General features: G+C 33.7%; 1 protein-coding gene across 1 annotated transcript in view; it reads left to right on the top strand.

Annotated features, from left to right (window-relative positions):
• Window positions 1-17864, top strand: part of LOC111055639 (myosin-IIIa) — a gene marked incomplete in the record, with an annotated part of 72736 nt that overhangs the window by 33642 nt on the left and 21230 nt on the right. Inside the window, 10 exon segments of the mRNA XM_039421979.1 lie at window positions 1853-1969; window positions 3470-3658; window positions 5701-5903; window positions 7095-7239; window positions 8203-8395; window positions 9834-10038; window positions 11490-11634; window positions 11979-12129; window positions 13158-13423; window positions 16721-16998. Coding sequence (XP_039277913.1) covers window positions 1853-1969; window positions 3470-3658; window positions 5701-5903; window positions 7095-7239; window positions 8203-8395; window positions 9834-10038; window positions 11490-11634; window positions 11979-12129; window positions 13158-13423; window positions 16721-16998 — 1892 coding nt within the window.

Below are 17864 nucleotides of genomic sequence, written 5' to 3'. Positions count from 1 at the left end.
TTCTAGAGACACTATTCGCAGGGACACCGGACTTATCAAGGAGGTACCTTTATATCGTCTCCATATTCACAATATGGACATATATTACAACTTTTCTAATAATTAATTATAAGAAATCGGTCAACTGACGGAAAAATGGAATAATAATTATGCAGTAGGCAATTTAGATGATGAATCGTCTCACAGACGATGGTGAGATGGAGAATGATTCTAAATAAGATGGGTTTGTTGGTGACAATGACAGGAGGTTGCTAATGATGTTTTTCATGAAAAGTGGATTCAATATCCGATCTCATACCAAAAGGAAAACAAAAGACTTGACACTGTAGAGCGACACAAAAATGCACAAAAAATGCAATAATTATTGTACCTGATAAACTGAAAATTCAGTTAAGAATAACTTAAATAATAACTGATAGTTATGAATAAAAGAAGTTGGAGATTAAAGAAATGTTCATGATGTTAAATATTGTCTACAACTAAAATAGTTGTTGATTTATTAGTTGATTCATTTTTATGATTAGTTGCTATATCTTCAAAGATACTTTTGAGGTTATTCTATGGTTTTTTAAATATTACAAGAAACCGGAGGTCTTACCAAAGATCGTTACACTTACGTTTCTGCGCCTTGTTTCAAAGAACTTGCATACCAAATTTCATCCAAATCGGATCAATAACTGCGGTACAAACAAACAAACAAACAGACAAAAGCCGATCGAGTCGAAACTAAGACCTCACCTTCTCTTCGGTCAACTATTCAAATAAAAATTATCCTATTCTATTCTTCCAAATAAATAAATGTTTATTTACAAAAAAAATAGATTTGTTGTTTAAAAGAGTGGCTGCAAAGATAGATCGGTATTTTGGCCGCTATGGCGAGGTAGCATTTAGCATATACCTGCCACTGTCCTGGGAGGTTTTATTCTATTCCAGATCCAATGAGAGATCTATTTGCTAGATTCTGTTTTCGAAATTTTATATCCAAAGATGGATCGGTTTTTGGCCGCTATGGCGAGGTAGCATTTAGCATATACCTGTCACTGTCCTGGAAGGTTTTATCATAGAGAAACAATAGCGTAAGTAGATATCCCATGGTATAGGACGTTCATGTCGCAACTTTCACTGTTATCTGAAGCCGATAGTCCACGTAGTTCTTTCCCGAGAAGCTGTGTCACGCTCGTAGTCTCTCATACTGTGCCGTTCATACACTCTCACCCCAACAAAACAGTAAAAATCTAAAATAATCGACAGTAATCGGCTTGAGATAACAGTAAAAGTTTCAACATAAACGCCCTATACCATGGGATATCTACTTACGCTATTGTTTCTCTATGGTTTTATTCTATTCCAGATCCAATGAAAGATTCATTTGCTAGATTCTGTTTTCGAAATGGTATATCTAAATCAAACATTGAAAATCCTGAATTCGGAATTTGTTACTTCTGACAGTGTTTACTGAGATGTTATGATATACTTTATTTATTCATAATGAATGATAATTTATTCATTATTCAGAAAGATGTAGCCAACTAGCACAATTTGAAAGATGAAGATGAGGGTATTGATGAAACATGTTTGTATTTCTCTCGAAATAGAATTTTATTTGTGATTGTTGACAAAATCTTTGTATTATCATTATGTGGAATTTGTACTTTGTTTCCGTTAGAATGCTTGTATACTGAGTTTTAACCGTGCAATGTAAACTCTCAAGGGAACGAGCAACATAAATATTATTTCAATAAATATCAATTTAAATTGTTCCTTCATAGTTTTTATTCTTCATTAATACTTCTTACCCTTTGATTGCATCTCGATCTATATCTTGGATTATCTTCATCTCTTCTATTTTCAGGATGCCATAGTGGAGCAACTGCAGCAAAGATATGATATGAACCAAATTTACACATACATCGGAGATATTCTAGTCGCTGTCAACCCATTTGCCAATTTGGGGTTATATACCAGTAATGTAAGTAGGTCTATTTCTTCGTAATATATTATTGTCATACGTTGAATGTTTATGAGGAATAAATATTCATGTGCTAGAAAACACATCGATTACTGAATGAAATTCAATTTCAATTATACAGAAAACGCTAAACGATGTAGAATATAATGCATGCTGTCTTATACACAATTTGAATTAACTTACAATTTATGAATGGTCAAATCACTAGAAAAACGTAGGTTACCCGTACGCTGCCGCAACCGATTCAAAAACCCTTTTCAAGGGACAAAATCATCTATAGTTAATTTTTAAATGAATTTCATAGAATATTAACTAAATAATTATTATTAAACTGAAGATTAAATGCTTCAGTTTGATCCGATGACCGTCCATTCTTGGCGAAAAATAGCCAAGAATATATATTTCCATAACAATAACGAAATATCTAGACAGATAGAAGCGTATTTGTCAATCATTTCATATATTATATATCATCATTCGTGTTTTGCCCTAGGGCGAGTCCATACATGATTCCTCCTTCTTCATTTCTCTCTGTCCCAACACTCTGGTAGAGTGCTACTAGGAAGGATATTTTGAGTATTATTTCCAAAGAATGGACATTGATATGTTCAAAGCTCCAATTTATGTAGATACAAAACAATATTAATAGCAGACTTTAATAGCAGACTTTTTGAGAAAAAGCCTAGCTATATTGGTAGGGTATTTTATAATAAACTACCAAATACATTGAAAAATCAGGAAAGTAAAAGAATATTCAAGAATCAACTAAAAAAGTTTTTAGTTGATGGAACATTTTATAGTATTCAAGAGTTCCTTTCCATCTGAATATTTTATTTATTTATTCATTTGGTTAGCACAAACAATACAATGATCGAAAAAGAAAAAACAGGCTATTGCCTAAAACTTTTTCAATTTCCTAATTTAGTTTCAAATATCTGGGTTTGTTTCAAAGTCTTGACATTCTGTGTGTCTGAATACACAGTATTTTCTATGTTATAAATAAACTGGACAGCCTTTTTACATAGGTACATACTGCGAGTTATATTCAAACCATATGTGTATATATATTACATATGCATATTATATGGTATTATTGACTTGTCTTATACTCCATCCTGGGGTCCCCAAGACGTAATTTAAAAAAAATATCTTGAAGGAATTACTAAATTAACACTTTTTTCTCTTATCATGTACACAGTTCAATAATTATTATTCTAGTTAAATTATGTAAATTCAATCTAAAACTGTATTGTAAGCTATTATACAAGTGTAATATAAGATTGTATTGTATATATAAGTGTATAAGCCAGTAGATATCGTAATCTGCATAAATAAAGCACTCAATGAATCAATCCTGTGCGATTATCTTCAGCATGAAGTATTTTCCCTCCTCCCTGACGTCATCCACCATCTTCACTCTCCTACACTCACTCACTCACCTTTGTTTGTGATTTTTTGTTGAATGGTTATTGTATGATCTCTTCAAATGCTTACTTTTAGGAGCAGAAACGGTACTGTGGGCAAGCGCGCAGCACGAACCCGCCACACATATTTGCCGTGGCGGATGGAGCCTACCAGGCGCTGCTGCATCACCGGCAGAATCAGAGCATCGTCATCAGTGGAGAGAGTGGAGCCGGGAAGACCGAGAGTGGAAACCTCCTGCTCAAGCAGCTTGTGTATCTTGGAAAGGTGACGAATTTTTCAAATTTAATGCTTATTTCTATAATAATTTGATAAGGATAAGGCTAGTTAGACACACATCAATTTTTGGACGTACGAAAATTAAGGCGGCGAAAATTCGAACGCCCAAAAATCGATGTGTGAATAGATTCTGGGTGAATGGCTTTGGTTTTGAACGCTGATATTTCATTCCCTTTGATTATAATTAGTTGAAAATGCAATGGAAATATTTTTTCATTGCGAATGAAGCCCACATGAGCTTTCTGCTTGTATATGGACAATAGAAATTGTGTGGGTGATTTTATGAGATGATCAAACGTCTATGCCATCGGCGGGATTCAAACCCACGACCAGGTAGCGCTAGCGAACTGAAGGGTGCAACGCCTTAGTCGTCTCGGCTAACCTGGACGTCTTCTTCATTAAAGAAGACGTTTATACTTCATTAATAAGTTGATTAGGGCTGAGAATTCTCTGCCTTTCAACTGTGGAGCATTTTCAAGATAACACTCATGAATCATACTCCATAATATTTCAATAAACTTGATTATGTTATTAATTGTCAACTTAAAAATTAACTGAATAAATATTGAAATGAAATGTGATATATACTTGGTACCAGATACCACAATATTTTTTATCGCAATGAGTGAGTACTAAACAATTTTCTACAATCTACAATCACACATATAATCACAATCTACAATCACAATTACAATCACTACATAAACTACACATCTACACGACTACACCATCTAACTTTGTTTTATTTCCAGAAAAATCATTATCTACATTATTTCAATCAGTTATCAACTTGTACGTTATTATGAATGTATTCTTTGTTCACGATCAGTACGGAAGTACAGTACTCTATTTAATTCGAAATATGTTTGAAATTATCGTATTAAATTTCAGTGCTGTAGGCCTAATCAATTCAAAAGATAACACATTAGATGATCACAATGGTCATCATGGTAACCCCAAGGTTTCACAGTGGTCTTGTACTCACAATTCTGGTTTAGTCTTCTTATCTCCATAATCAATCAATCAATAATCTTATTCAATTCAACACAAAATACATAAAGGCAAATACATAATCAAATAAAAAAGTCACAATCAAAAATAAGTTTCTAATAAAATACAATAGTTATTTGATCAACTAGTGCGCAAAGTGACAGTTGGCTGTACCGAAAGAAACGTTTACGCACGAGCCGTAGGCGAGGGAGGAATGGTTTCTTGAGTGCAGCAGAGGAACTTTATGCACGTATTTCACATTAAATTTTTCATTGAATATGAAAAGTGGTTGGTTATGAGTTTGATGGCTGAAATCCATCAAATGTTTGTATAATTTTGTTATTAATAACAACTTTAATTTATCTTAAACTTGATATTCCAATTGAAAATTAATAATCGATAATTTATTCAAATTAATCCAATTAATGTAAAATTTGAATAATTTTGAGTAAATCTTAATTTCGAAATAATTTTTAACCAATCAATTTATGAATGAAAACATTTTTTTTTTGAAATAATGAATAATTAATAGTAGGTATTCAAATTTATAATTTAATGAGTTCTCATTTTTATTTATTTGAAAATCAGAAAAACATAGATAGAACAGTTCGCATTCAAAATACACGCCAACAATGTCAACAGCTGATTGGGATGGCTGCAAGATAATACGCAAAGTATTAAGAGTACGCAAAGTAATACTTCGCGCACTAGAGCGGAAAAGTAATTCTTTGCGTTCTGTAATCAGTGCAGGAATGGTCACTTTTCAAGGTAACTGTAGGAAAAATAGGTTTCATGGTGGAGTGTGCTGAAAAGAAAGAAAGGAGGAAAAATACCTAGCCAACTATGGTTTCTCATGTAATAGGCAGGTGGAGGGTATAAAAGTAAGGAATGAAGGGTGAAGAGGAGTGAAAAAGGGAAGAAATGGAGAAGAAGGCAGTAAAAAAGAGAGAAAATATGAGCAAAAATTGTTTGAAAGTACATGTAATTTGTATTCATGTTTTGAATTTATTTGCAATTTTTTGTACTGAACTATTTTGCAGGCACCAAATCGTAACTTGGAGGAACGAATCCTGCAAGTGAATCCGATAATGGAAGCGTTTGGTAATGCCCAGACCGGTATCAATGCCAACTCGTCTCGTTTTGGGAAGTTCCTAGAGCTGAGCATGACAAGAGGCGGCCGGGTAACGGGAGCCAAACTGTGCGTCTACCTTTTGGAACAGTCACGGGTTGTCCAGCAGACACAGTAAGTCAATGACCCATTAATTTTCAATGATGTTTAAATGCCACAATAAAATCAATCAATAAGGTGAAATTTTGTGGTGCAAATATTTTTCAATAATCAATCCTTACTTTTTCTCTCCCTATCATTTTGATGATACACTTATTGTATGAATCAATAAAGAAACAGAGAGTGTTTACTTAGAAATAAACCCTATCATTGATTGGTTATCGTTGCATTTAAATTTGTGTGATGATTAAATGCCACAAGAACCAATCAGAGAAGCTGACATCAAATATTTAGAGAACCAATCAGAGTTTTTTTTGAAGAGAAGGCTTCTCTGATTGGTTCTCGATGCCTAAATAATGCATTTAAATTGTTGTCATTTTAAATGCCTCTAGAACCAATCAGGGAAGGTTTTTTTCAAGAGAAGGCAACTCGTTGGTTCTCGTTGCATTTGAATTGTAATCATGACGAAATGCCACAAGAGCCAATCAGAGAAAGGTTTAAAAAGAAAGCTTCTCTGGTTCTCGTGGCGTATAATCAAGGTTAAAATTCAACAGGCTTTCGTGCAACTGAGCCTCTATTAACTAGAGAACTTCATGAATAATGGTGATTCCAGATACAATTTTCCAAATATTCCATAGATAGAGCTGATTTACTCTGTTGGTAACTTATAGCATGTGAAAGAAGAAAAGTTCAAACCCTTCTTCAAATGAATAAGATGCTACCATTTCTGGAAAAATTTAACATCAATCATATAAATCTGCAAGTTTTGAAGAGATCATTGAACTAAAATTTTAAAAAATCAGTTGTATAATGAAATTTAAATTGAGTAATGTAATAAGGCTTCTCTGACTAGACAAATCTACTTTTTAGATTTGTTGAAATTAAAATAACCACTTGAAACGAAGTTGAAAAGGTAAATTATTATCAAATAATAATTTATAATATGATATCAATGTAGGTACTTTGCATTGATAGAAACATTACATTTTAACAATATGGAACAATAAATCTTCTTCAAGATGTATAAAAATATTCGAGCACAAAGTATAATAATCATTTTAGTTGAGAGTTCAGAAGAGAACGCTTTTCTATGAGTCCTTATCATCAAATTCAGACTCAGCAATTATTATATATTTTCCAAAGAGCCTTGATTAATACAATATTGATGAACTGAGAAATTGATATTTATTATTTTCCCATCTACAGAATTGAACGCAATTTCCACGTGTTTTACTACATGTACGATGGCCTTCAAAATGACGGAAGAGCGCCTGATTTTCATCTTGATCCCACGCTAAGGTTGAATCATTGTTTTTTGACCGCTGACAATCAGGATCCACTCTCAAGAAAAGTAAGTTACAAGCCATTCAATCTATTATTTTAATTCATTATTTCCAGTTTAATTAATGATACTAATTCCGTAGCATGTTATGTATTTGTTTTGTGGACTTTCTGTGTGTTGTTTTTTTTTATTTGATTTCCAACTTTTTGCTCAATTCGCTTCAACCATCTTTCTCTGTAAAAAGTGTTTTCTTATAAAATTTTTATCAAATTTTTATTGTGCCACAATGTCCGCAGCTAATCATGGTATTGTGCAACTCTTAACTATGTATTGAAAAATGTATTTACGTAGAAGAAATTTAAAATCGCAGCGTCTATATACAATAGTTGGCAGTATAATACTTAAACCATTATTATATTAGCCTAATTGTTGGATTATTCAAAGGTAGAATATTTCAAATTAAAAACAATTTCTTTCCTTAACAAACTTAGCATTAAGAACATTTTGATGCTCTATAATAGACAGTTATCAAGAACTTTCCACGTATAAACAATATAATTCACTACCGCTTGTATTATAATGAATAATTATTATTTTATTAATAATTATTATTCAGCCTAGATACGCAATCTACAATTAAATGCTGTAAATCACCCCGAAGACTTCTGCTACTGCAAATATTGACAATAGTGTAAACAGCTAGATGGAAATTCGATGAGCGCTACTATACAAAAATTATTTGTCAGCCTGGGAATGACAAATGATATTTTTATAGTAGCGCTCATCGAATTTCCATCTAGCCGTTTACCCTGTTGTCAATATTTGCAGTAGCAGAAGTCTTCGGGGTGATCTACAGCATTTAATTGGGGTTTTCGTTTAATAATTATTATTCATTCATTAGCATTTGAACAAATGCAACTTACAATTTCTTTCCATCTGTATTATAATCCATAACTTAGCCTACCATAGGCCTATTGTTTAATTACTTGTGTGTTTTCACTCAATCTGAAACTAAAATTCCTCTTATTCTAGAACAATATTGAGAAATTCCAAGAGTTGAAGGCGGCTTTCGACTGTGTGGGCTTCCAAGAAGCTGAGGTGACCTCCATCTACCGTATGCTGGCCGCTATTCTTCACCTGGGAGACATTGAGTTTGGCGAAGTGGTCTCTGAAGACAATACTGACAACAAGAGCAGAATTGTGGAGTTGGCACCTCTTCATCGAGGTGAGTTTCTATATAATACATTATATAAGTATCGTATACGTTGTAGTATACTTGAAACCTTGAAACATTCGCAATGATATTTCAAATCACTGTTTTATAATGAAATAGTTTCAATTAAAACAATAACAAACTAGTAAGATTGTTCACTTCTGGTTCGTTCTAACAACATGTTTTATTTGAGACTTGGTGATAGTCTTAGTTCATTATTTTTCCAATAAACATGTTGAGGATTATCTTGTTTTTTTCTGTCAAAAGTGGACCTGAGTTATAGAATTCATTGCAATGATTAAGAGATCTGAGCGATGTTGCATCAAATAAATTAGATTAATAGATCATCTCAAACAGACACATGGAAATTGACATTTACATCTAAACTAGAAAATTCAGTATAGCTTAGTTAATTTAGCTTATTTTTTAGCTCTATATTATAATAATTATACAGGATGTTAAATTCAAAAACTATTTATTCCTGTCTTAATAAAAAAAAGATGAATGATAGGCAATTTCGTTAGTTCACATAAGCTTACATAAAAGTAAGATCTTGTGATTCAACCGAGTAACTCGATACCTACCTTTTAAATTCGCTGAATCAATTTTCTGTAGTAATAAAACGCTACAATTAAATATTATCATAGAGAAACAATAGTCGAAATTACTGTCGATTATTGTCAATTTTTACTGTTTTGTTGGGGTGATAGTGTGTGAACGGCACAATTTGAGAGACTACCAGCGTCACACGGCTGCATAGGAAAGAACTACGTGAACTATCGGCTTGGGATAACAGTAAAAGTTGCGACATAAACGCCCTATACCATGGGATATCTACTTATGCAATCGTTTCTCTATGATATTATCCAATTTAATTTGAATATCTTGTACATTTTCCATAAATGTACCCTCAAGGAGGCATACAGGTAAGATAACCTGTAAGATACACGTTTTCCAATTGTTAAATTTGGCATACGATGGAAAAACGTGTCCTCCGCTGCATATGCGATTAGTCAAAATAGCAACTTTTCAAAACGATAAATCGTACCTATTCGTATATCATATTTACTCAGGTGATACCGTACGTCGTTCCGTCCAATATTACAGTAATTTCAATACTGAATACGATATCAACTGAATGAATAAGATGCAAATATTATGAAAATATTATTATTGCTTTGTATAGTTGCTATTTTGAGTAATCGCACAGCCGAACGCGGATACGCACAAACGAAAACCCACCTTAAGCTGTATCTTTCTCTCTTCTTCCGATGACACTCTAGCCATGGGAAATGGACTTACAGCCTTCAATCAGATGTCATTTTGAAGCTCAGGGAATATTCTACAACATTGTCTCCCAATTTGATTGCAGCCTCGAATCTGTTGGTTGTTGAGGCGAGTGACATTTCTCATAGATGTAATTGCATTCTCATTGTTCAACCAATTACAGCGTCGAATCTGTTGGGCGTGGAGGCGAGTGATATGCTGGAGTGCCTCACGTCGAACAGTGTGGTGACTCGCGGCGAGACCATCACTCGGAACAACTCGGTGATCGAGGCGAGTGCCACTCGAGATGCCATGGCCAAGGCGCTCTACAGCCGGCTCTTCGATTGGCTCGTCAACTGCATCAATAGCCTGCTCGCTTTCAATACTCGGTAAGTCTGTAAGCTCGACTATTTAATGAAACAGTTGCTTGTAGAACACAGTATACAATCATGATAGATTTTTCATAGTATAAGTATTGAATTATTGCCTTTAACGTCGAGCGCTTAGCTCTAGGGACAAACTAATTCCGCTAGATCGCTCCATCTGTACTATTCACTTGCTGCCCGAGCATAGCAGGCGTAAAACCGTGCTTTAAAGGTACACATACCAGCGGCTATTATTGTGTCTATAAAAGAAGTTTAAGCATCAACTTTATTCATCAAAGAACAGCGCTACAAGTTGCTATGAATTTGAAGTCTATAGAACGAACATTGAATGTGAAAAAGGAGTTTAAAATGCATAAAAAATTAATTTTTTTCAGATTTTCAAAAACAAAGTTGATGTAATTTTTGCTATATTGAAGAGGAGACTTGCATATTTTTCTCAAATTTTTCTGACCAGTAGTTTTTGTAGGGTATGTGTACCATCTGCCTCAAAAAGTGACTTTTGAAGCCCTATTGTTAGCTAACAGAAGCTGATAAAAATATTTCAATTGCATAGATTATGTCCTAAGAGCCTGTCCAATGGATTAGAAAAAGAAAAAACATTGTTTTGAAAGAAAAAAATTATTGAATGCACAACCTTAAGGGTGGAGTTAGGACTCTACATCCTCTCTGCCTCCGCCACACAACCCTAATATAGTAACATCATAGAGAAAACATACCGTGATCATGAAAAACATCTCTATTCTTATTCTATGGTGGAATATAATAAAATACAGTAGATCTTCAACATTGCATTGTATAATCATAGATAAAATATAACATAAGATATGATATATCTTATTTATGGTATAATCTAATTAAGTAATAATCCTAATATATGAGTTGAGAAAATGCGCTTGCTATTTCCGTTGGAAAAGTACCACTCTTGTAGAGCCGGAACTTCTCTGAATATAATTTTTGAGTTTGAAAATTGCTTCCAGATGGTTCGGAAGCTCGGAACCCATCTAAAGTTGTAGGTCCACTCATCTCTAATAATCATCATCTGTCTCATTACTCACGCACTAGCCAGGAGCCCATATGAACATTTCACTCAGCAAAAAATAAAAATAATTTGACTAGGTATAACTTCTGCTGTTAGGTTTTTTATATCAAGACAAATAATTCACGAAAACTCAAAACTCATTCATTTCTAATGAATATCTACTTTCCAATGGCTTTCTTTAAAAGTTACCGTACGGTATAGCACTTGATTCTTGGAAATGTTAAAATAAAATTAAATGCAATGACAATATTTTTTAGGGAGGAGCTAGGACTCACAAGTCCTTTTTACCGTAACTCAACCTTGAATATCATATTATTGCATGGATGACATATGAGGTTTACAAATGTTGTATTTTATAACCATATTTCGTGTTTCACAATTTCATATCACAATAAATCAACCTTTAATATTGCAGGGGAGAACCGTTAGTGATTGGATTATTGGACATCTTCGGGTTTGAAAACTTCTCTAGGAATTCGTTTGAGCAGCTCTGCATCAACATCGCTAATGAGCAAATTCAGTATTACTTCAATCAGCATATTTTCACTTGGGAACAGCAGGCAAGTATTCCTTTATATTTAAAAATTTATTTTTGTAGTTTTGAGTTGTAAGTATTAATTTTCGATAGGTTTTTGACATAGAGAGAGCTCATTGACATAGAGCTAACAGAGGGAAATTATACACCTTAACCTTACCTTTATACACCTTTAACCTCTGAATCAACCTTCTAGTTCAGTAATTAAAATTGAAACTATAATGATGTAAATATAGTATTAGCCTATTTCAAAAATGAGGTTTGGAAGGAAATTTCTATCAATCGAATCACCGTCTATAGAATCGTTCAAGTTCTTAAATAGTATAATATCATAGTATACAGTTCATCAGAGCGTATCAATTTTTATAGGAATACATGGCTGAAGGCATACCAGTTGACTTGGTTGAATTCACTGACAATCGACCTGTACTCGACATGCTTTTGTCTCGACCAATGGGACTCCTGGCTTTGCTGGATGAAGAGTGCCGATTTCCTCGTTCAAATGATCGGACTCTGATAGGTAAATTGAGCAATTTAGCAACTTGTTCATTTCACATCTATTCTAATACTTCACAACATAAGGTACTGAATAAAATTGGTTCCTCAAATTGTTCTTCCTCAAGTGTTTTTGACAATATAAAGTCGTTTTCATTCTTTACGGCTCATTATAATCAAAAGGACCAACGATTTTATAATATTATATATTATAATAATATATTATTATATATCAGTCTTCTAACTAGGATGAGTAATTGGTATCATTTTATTAGGTACCACAAGTCTTCATAAGAACTAGTTAAACCACAAACTAGTTGAATCAGTAAACCAGATTAGTTATGGTTTAGACAATATGAATTAGGTCTCATTCATTTTCGCAGTAGACTAAGAAAAACGTTTCATTTGAATCTTTTATTATATTAACTGGAGTTTACTTGGAATAAATATATATTTGTTTAACATATTTCGAATGAATTTATTTGTACGAGGGTGAGTAAATTATTACCCGCAATGTAGTTATATTTCTGTTCATGTTGGTAGCACGGTTAATTTGCGCTAATGATGAATTCTTGTCTTATTTGTGCTCATATCTAGTTCCAAACTGCTGTTTTTATTCCATCATCACTTGTTGTTAATTATGGCCGCTCTATTTGTCATTTGCACCAACGCTCAGTGAACCGTTTTCCGAGGTCAGCAGGTGTATCAGGGGAAATTCATCAAAACTTTCAGTGCTATGCGGGAATAGTGTTTTACCATAACTGAGTGTTTATGAATGAAATTCAATAAATTTCGTCCATTCTCCTACCACGAAAAACGGTTGATCCCACTAATCGTTATACTCTTATTTGGTGCAAATGAATAGTGTAGCTGCCATAATTAACAGCATGCCAGTGATGATGGAATTGAAATAGCTGTTTGAAACTAGCCTAGATATAAGCACAAATGAACAAAGAATCATCAATGCAAATCAACATAAAGAAAAATTCACCTATAATGCGGATAATAATTGACTTTCCCTCGTATAATAATTTTGTATTGTTGATACAACAGAGAAATTCCACGGCAACCTGAAGAGCAAGCTGTACGTGCGGCCCAAGTCGAATGCCCTGTGCTTCGCCGTTCACCATTTCGCCGGCCGCGTCATCTACCAGGCCGAGGGATTCGTGGAGAAGAACCGCCACTTCCTGGCGCCCGAGGTCATTCAGCTGCTGCGAGCCTCACAGGTGGAGGCTGTCCGCTACCTCTTCCAGTGTCCCATCACCAAGACCGGCAACCTCTATTCGGCCAGTCCGTCGCATTCTGTCAACGGCACCAATGTGAGTTACTTCAAATCAAATAGAATTTTTCAATTAAGTGCAATATTTCTTAAGTTTTTTATTCATTGTGATACATTCCGTGATTCATTTAAAGTATTATATCAACCTTCAAAATTCAAAATCTTTAAATCATTATTCCTGGACCAAAATTCAAGTGACGAAGCAGTGTGTGATATCATAACCTCAAACTTTGGACAACATTAACTTTTTGTCAAAATTTTTGGAGAGAAATAGTACAGGCTTAGCCTAGTTTTCCTTCAATGTCATAATTAAATATTGATTGTAGTATTTTGTACAATAAATGAATAAATGAATCTTAAATTGTCCCAAAAACATTATAACAATCACAATGTTTATAAAATAAAAAAGTAAAATACATTATAACTGAAATACCTTTAAATAGAATAGAGTATAAATTTATGAAACGGGAGGCCCTAATGGGACTATTCATTCTTGCTTGGCCGGGATGAGTGGAAATAGTCCTGTTATAACTCATTGAGAATAATTTCTTTTCTGAACCGGGTACGGCCTCTTATACTGATGTGGGATTCCAGCTTACCTTTTACAGTATACGAAAGTCGAATCTATGGAAAAAATTGTAACCGGTGGAGGTATTTTTAACCCTATACCACACCTGACATCATTTCTGAAACCGGAGATATCTTTGTCTCTATTTAGTTAATCTTTCAAAATATATAATATATAAGAATACATGTGGTTCGATAGTCATTCTTGCAGACTATACCACCGCTGGCCACCAATGTAAACAGAGGGGGGTTGTTTCTTCTTTCCTATAATATTAACCAAATTATGCTATCAAATCTCTATTTGAATCCTTGATTGGTTGGGAGCTTTTAGTGGATTCGTTCATTCAAATGCACAGATTATCTTCATTGCTATTCTAGCAACTATAGTAACTACGAGCCAGGAACTTCAATGAAAATACTTTTAAAGTTTAACTTCAGGTTTATTGAACTCTAAATAAATAGAATGAATTAATAAAAGTCAGGTAACATGTCAAATTTCAAACAGAACAAAGTTATTCAGCAATCGATTCAGGTCAAGAAGACATACTCAATTTTCAATCTATACATTTTGGGAACCTGCTAACTTGCTGCATTTAAATTTGGGCCTCGGTCATTCTATGTTGCTAAATTTTGAGCTATAATACGAAGACAACAAAAGTTTGGCACTTACCATTTTTACAATTCAAATTTCGACTCTTCAGTAACACACACATACAATTTAAGAGAACTCACTATACTGTTACTCACACACACACAAATAATTTCCTGGTTCTACTCTCACTAACAATATTAAATTTTGGTTCCTATTCAACTACATAAAAATTACTGATAACTAAAAAAACTTTTCAATTTGTCCCTCTGGATGGGCAACAGACCCATTCAGAGGACCGAGGCTCGCACACCGTTACATGATTCTCCGTTCACGTCTCAATTCGAACTGTCGCCTTTTCACTGAAAATTATTCCCCCTCCACGAGCGTCGAGCATAACTTCCAGTGGAAAAGCCAAAGCTGCAAAAAGGTCAATGGTCGTACAATTCCCAAATACAGTAGCTTTTTCGACAAGAAATTGAAACTGCATTTGAAAAATGCACGAAAATTGCTTTAATTTCGACAACTAGCAAAGTTAGCAAATTCAAACAAGACAGAGTCAATTCTCACACTAAAAACGCAGGGTTCAACAAACAGTAAAATCAAAGTTCATTTCAGTTCAAAAACCTGAAAAATAATATAAGATACACAAAAACAACTACTACCCTCTCAATATCACACTATTACAAAATCATGTTTCACTTTTCAACCATATCCAAACGTTTTCATCTCCGGCTTTTCGGTTTTATCTAATCTGTGAACTTCCACAAATATCAACAGACTAGCTATCAAACAACAAATATCAGCAGACTAAAAGATATTGATAAGATACAGAGATGTTTTTCCACCACATCCCAGCTCTATGTGTGTTGTTTGTTGTGTTTGTTCTTCAAACATAACTGTATATGCTATATACAGGCCTCATTGTCACACTCATAATACTAGGTACGCTTCAAATGTCGGTGTTAACACAATCCAACCAAACTAGATCTTTTCCAAACACAAATTGCTTCTATATATCACATATTTTGTTTCGTAACTTTCAACTTTATTCCAACCAGAGTAATCTTTTCAATGTTGCTTCAATTTTCAAAAAACACCTCAAAAATTGGTTATTTGAGGTTGACGAGGAGTTTGCCGTCTCGCTTATCGTTGCCGTGGGAGGTCGGCCCCGTTGACTTGGTTTACTTGCACTCTCCCATCTCTCTCCGATGTTCGGAACATGCTATATATATACACTTTTTCATTTATTAATCCTCTCCGAACTTCAAAGAATTTGATTTTTGGTTCACAGTTTCTTTAAAGTTTCTGCATCTTCTATCAATCTATCTTTATTTTATTTTTTCTTTATTATCTTTTTTCAGCTTTTCCTCTAATTACCCCATTCCTAGAACAAATTTAACAGTATGCCGCAGGCAGTTCATATACATGAGTAATAGATTGATGAATATTTTTCCAGACCAATTAATCTCAGATAGATTTAATAAATCAGCCATTAAAAATATAGAGAGATGGATCAGAAGTAACAATGTTTTTCGCCTCATGTACAGTTAGAATCTACTTTATTAAAACAAACTTTTTTCTTTGATATTATTTTCACTAAGTTATATTTTTTCAGATATTATATTACTACAATTATTATTATTTAACTTATTTATTTATTATTACTACCATTCAAATAAAATGTTTAATCATGTTTTAAGTTTATGTTAAATTAAATGAAATCTTTTGGTACTCGTTGCTAGCACACAAACTTAGATTTTGCTGGCAACGCCAATTAAATTATAAGTTAAAATTTTATTTTTTCTGTATAAGTATGAAGTATTTGTTTAATTCATTATTGTTATCTTTATATTGGCAAATAAATGATTTTGATTTTAATTAATATTTAAAACATACATTTCCTTTTTAAATTTTCCTACAAGTCTCTTAATATAAACTCAACTCTAGCTTACGCACAGGCAATATGTTGCCTATGTGAGCTTTTCCCTTTATTATTTATTATAACAGCAGTTTATTATTAACTAATAAACCTAGCATTGTTTAAGTCAAATTACAGGGTTTGTTTTATATTCATATAATTTAGTAAAATTAAGTTTAAAATTAATAATGTATCATTTTTAAATAATGATTTTGGTTGTATTTTTGGAGGAAATAAATGTTATTTGATTTGTTTGTTAGGAGCGTTGCGCGAGCGTGATGGCGCTTCAATCTCAGTCGCGCGCCCAGCAGACAGCGGCCACCTACTTCCGCTACTCGCTGATGGAGCTGCTGCAGAAGATGGTGTGCGGCTCGCCGCAGTTCGTGCGCTGCATCAAGCCCAACGACAGCCGTCAGCCGCGCCTCTTCGATCCGGCCAAGGTCGTGCGACAGCTGAGGTACACCGGCGTGCTTGAGACCATTCGCATACGACAGCACGGATTCTCGCACCGGATTCCGTTCGCCGAGTTCCTCAAAAGGTGCGTGCTTTACTACTATTTAATATCGGGGCACCAAGCTTCGCTTGTTATTTTTATTTATTGATAAACGGAACACATTCTCTAGAATGATCGTGTTTATATTTCACAGCTGGCTATATGTCATCTTATGAATTTCGGGGATGCGATATTTTGATTTTTCACATACTCACTCGCTTACTCACTTTTTACTATCCACAGCTGTTTCAGCCAAGGATGAATTATCCTTTTAATGTCGTTCAGCGAGTCTTCCCAAGGATGAGACCTAGTGCAATCGAATTTTTATATCATAAACCTACTATGTTCCAAATTTCGTGAAAATCGTTGAAGCCGTTTTCGAGATCCGTTGAACATAAATAACCAGATTTAAATAAATATAAATAACCAGATATAAAAATACAGAAATTGCTCGTTTAATATAATAGGATTATTTCTCCAATGTACTCATATACTCAATTAGGTACTTGTCATGAATAATACATACTATATAGACAATTGTCATACAGTGTGGCAACAATTTCAAAGTGGTAACAATTTAGGTAGCTGTGAGATTTCAATCTATAATTATCATATAACTATTCAAAAGGTGCGGTACCACTATTATTTATCTCTATTCAATGTAGGTAGTTGTCAAATCTCAATCTATTGCAACTATTATTATATATCAACTAAAAAAGTGCGGTAACACAAGTAATTATTTCTTCAATGTTAGGTGGTTTTGAGATTTCAATCCATAGATAGTTATCATATAACAACTCAAAAGGCGCAGTATCACAATATTGATTTCTTCACTGTAGGTAGATGTGAGATTTAATCTACATTTATCATATGCACCTTAAAAATTGCGGCACTAAAAGTGATTATTTCTT

Source organism: Nilaparvata lugens, chromosome 2 (assembly GCF_014356525.2).
Source record: "Nilaparvata lugens isolate BPH chromosome 2, ASM1435652v1, whole genome shotgun sequence".
Taxonomy (NCBI): Eukaryota; Metazoa; Arthropoda; class Insecta; order Hemiptera; family Delphacidae; genus Nilaparvata; species Nilaparvata lugens.
The sequence above is the reverse complement of the archived record's forward strand: the minus strand, read 5'-3'. Positions and strand labels throughout refer to the sequence as shown.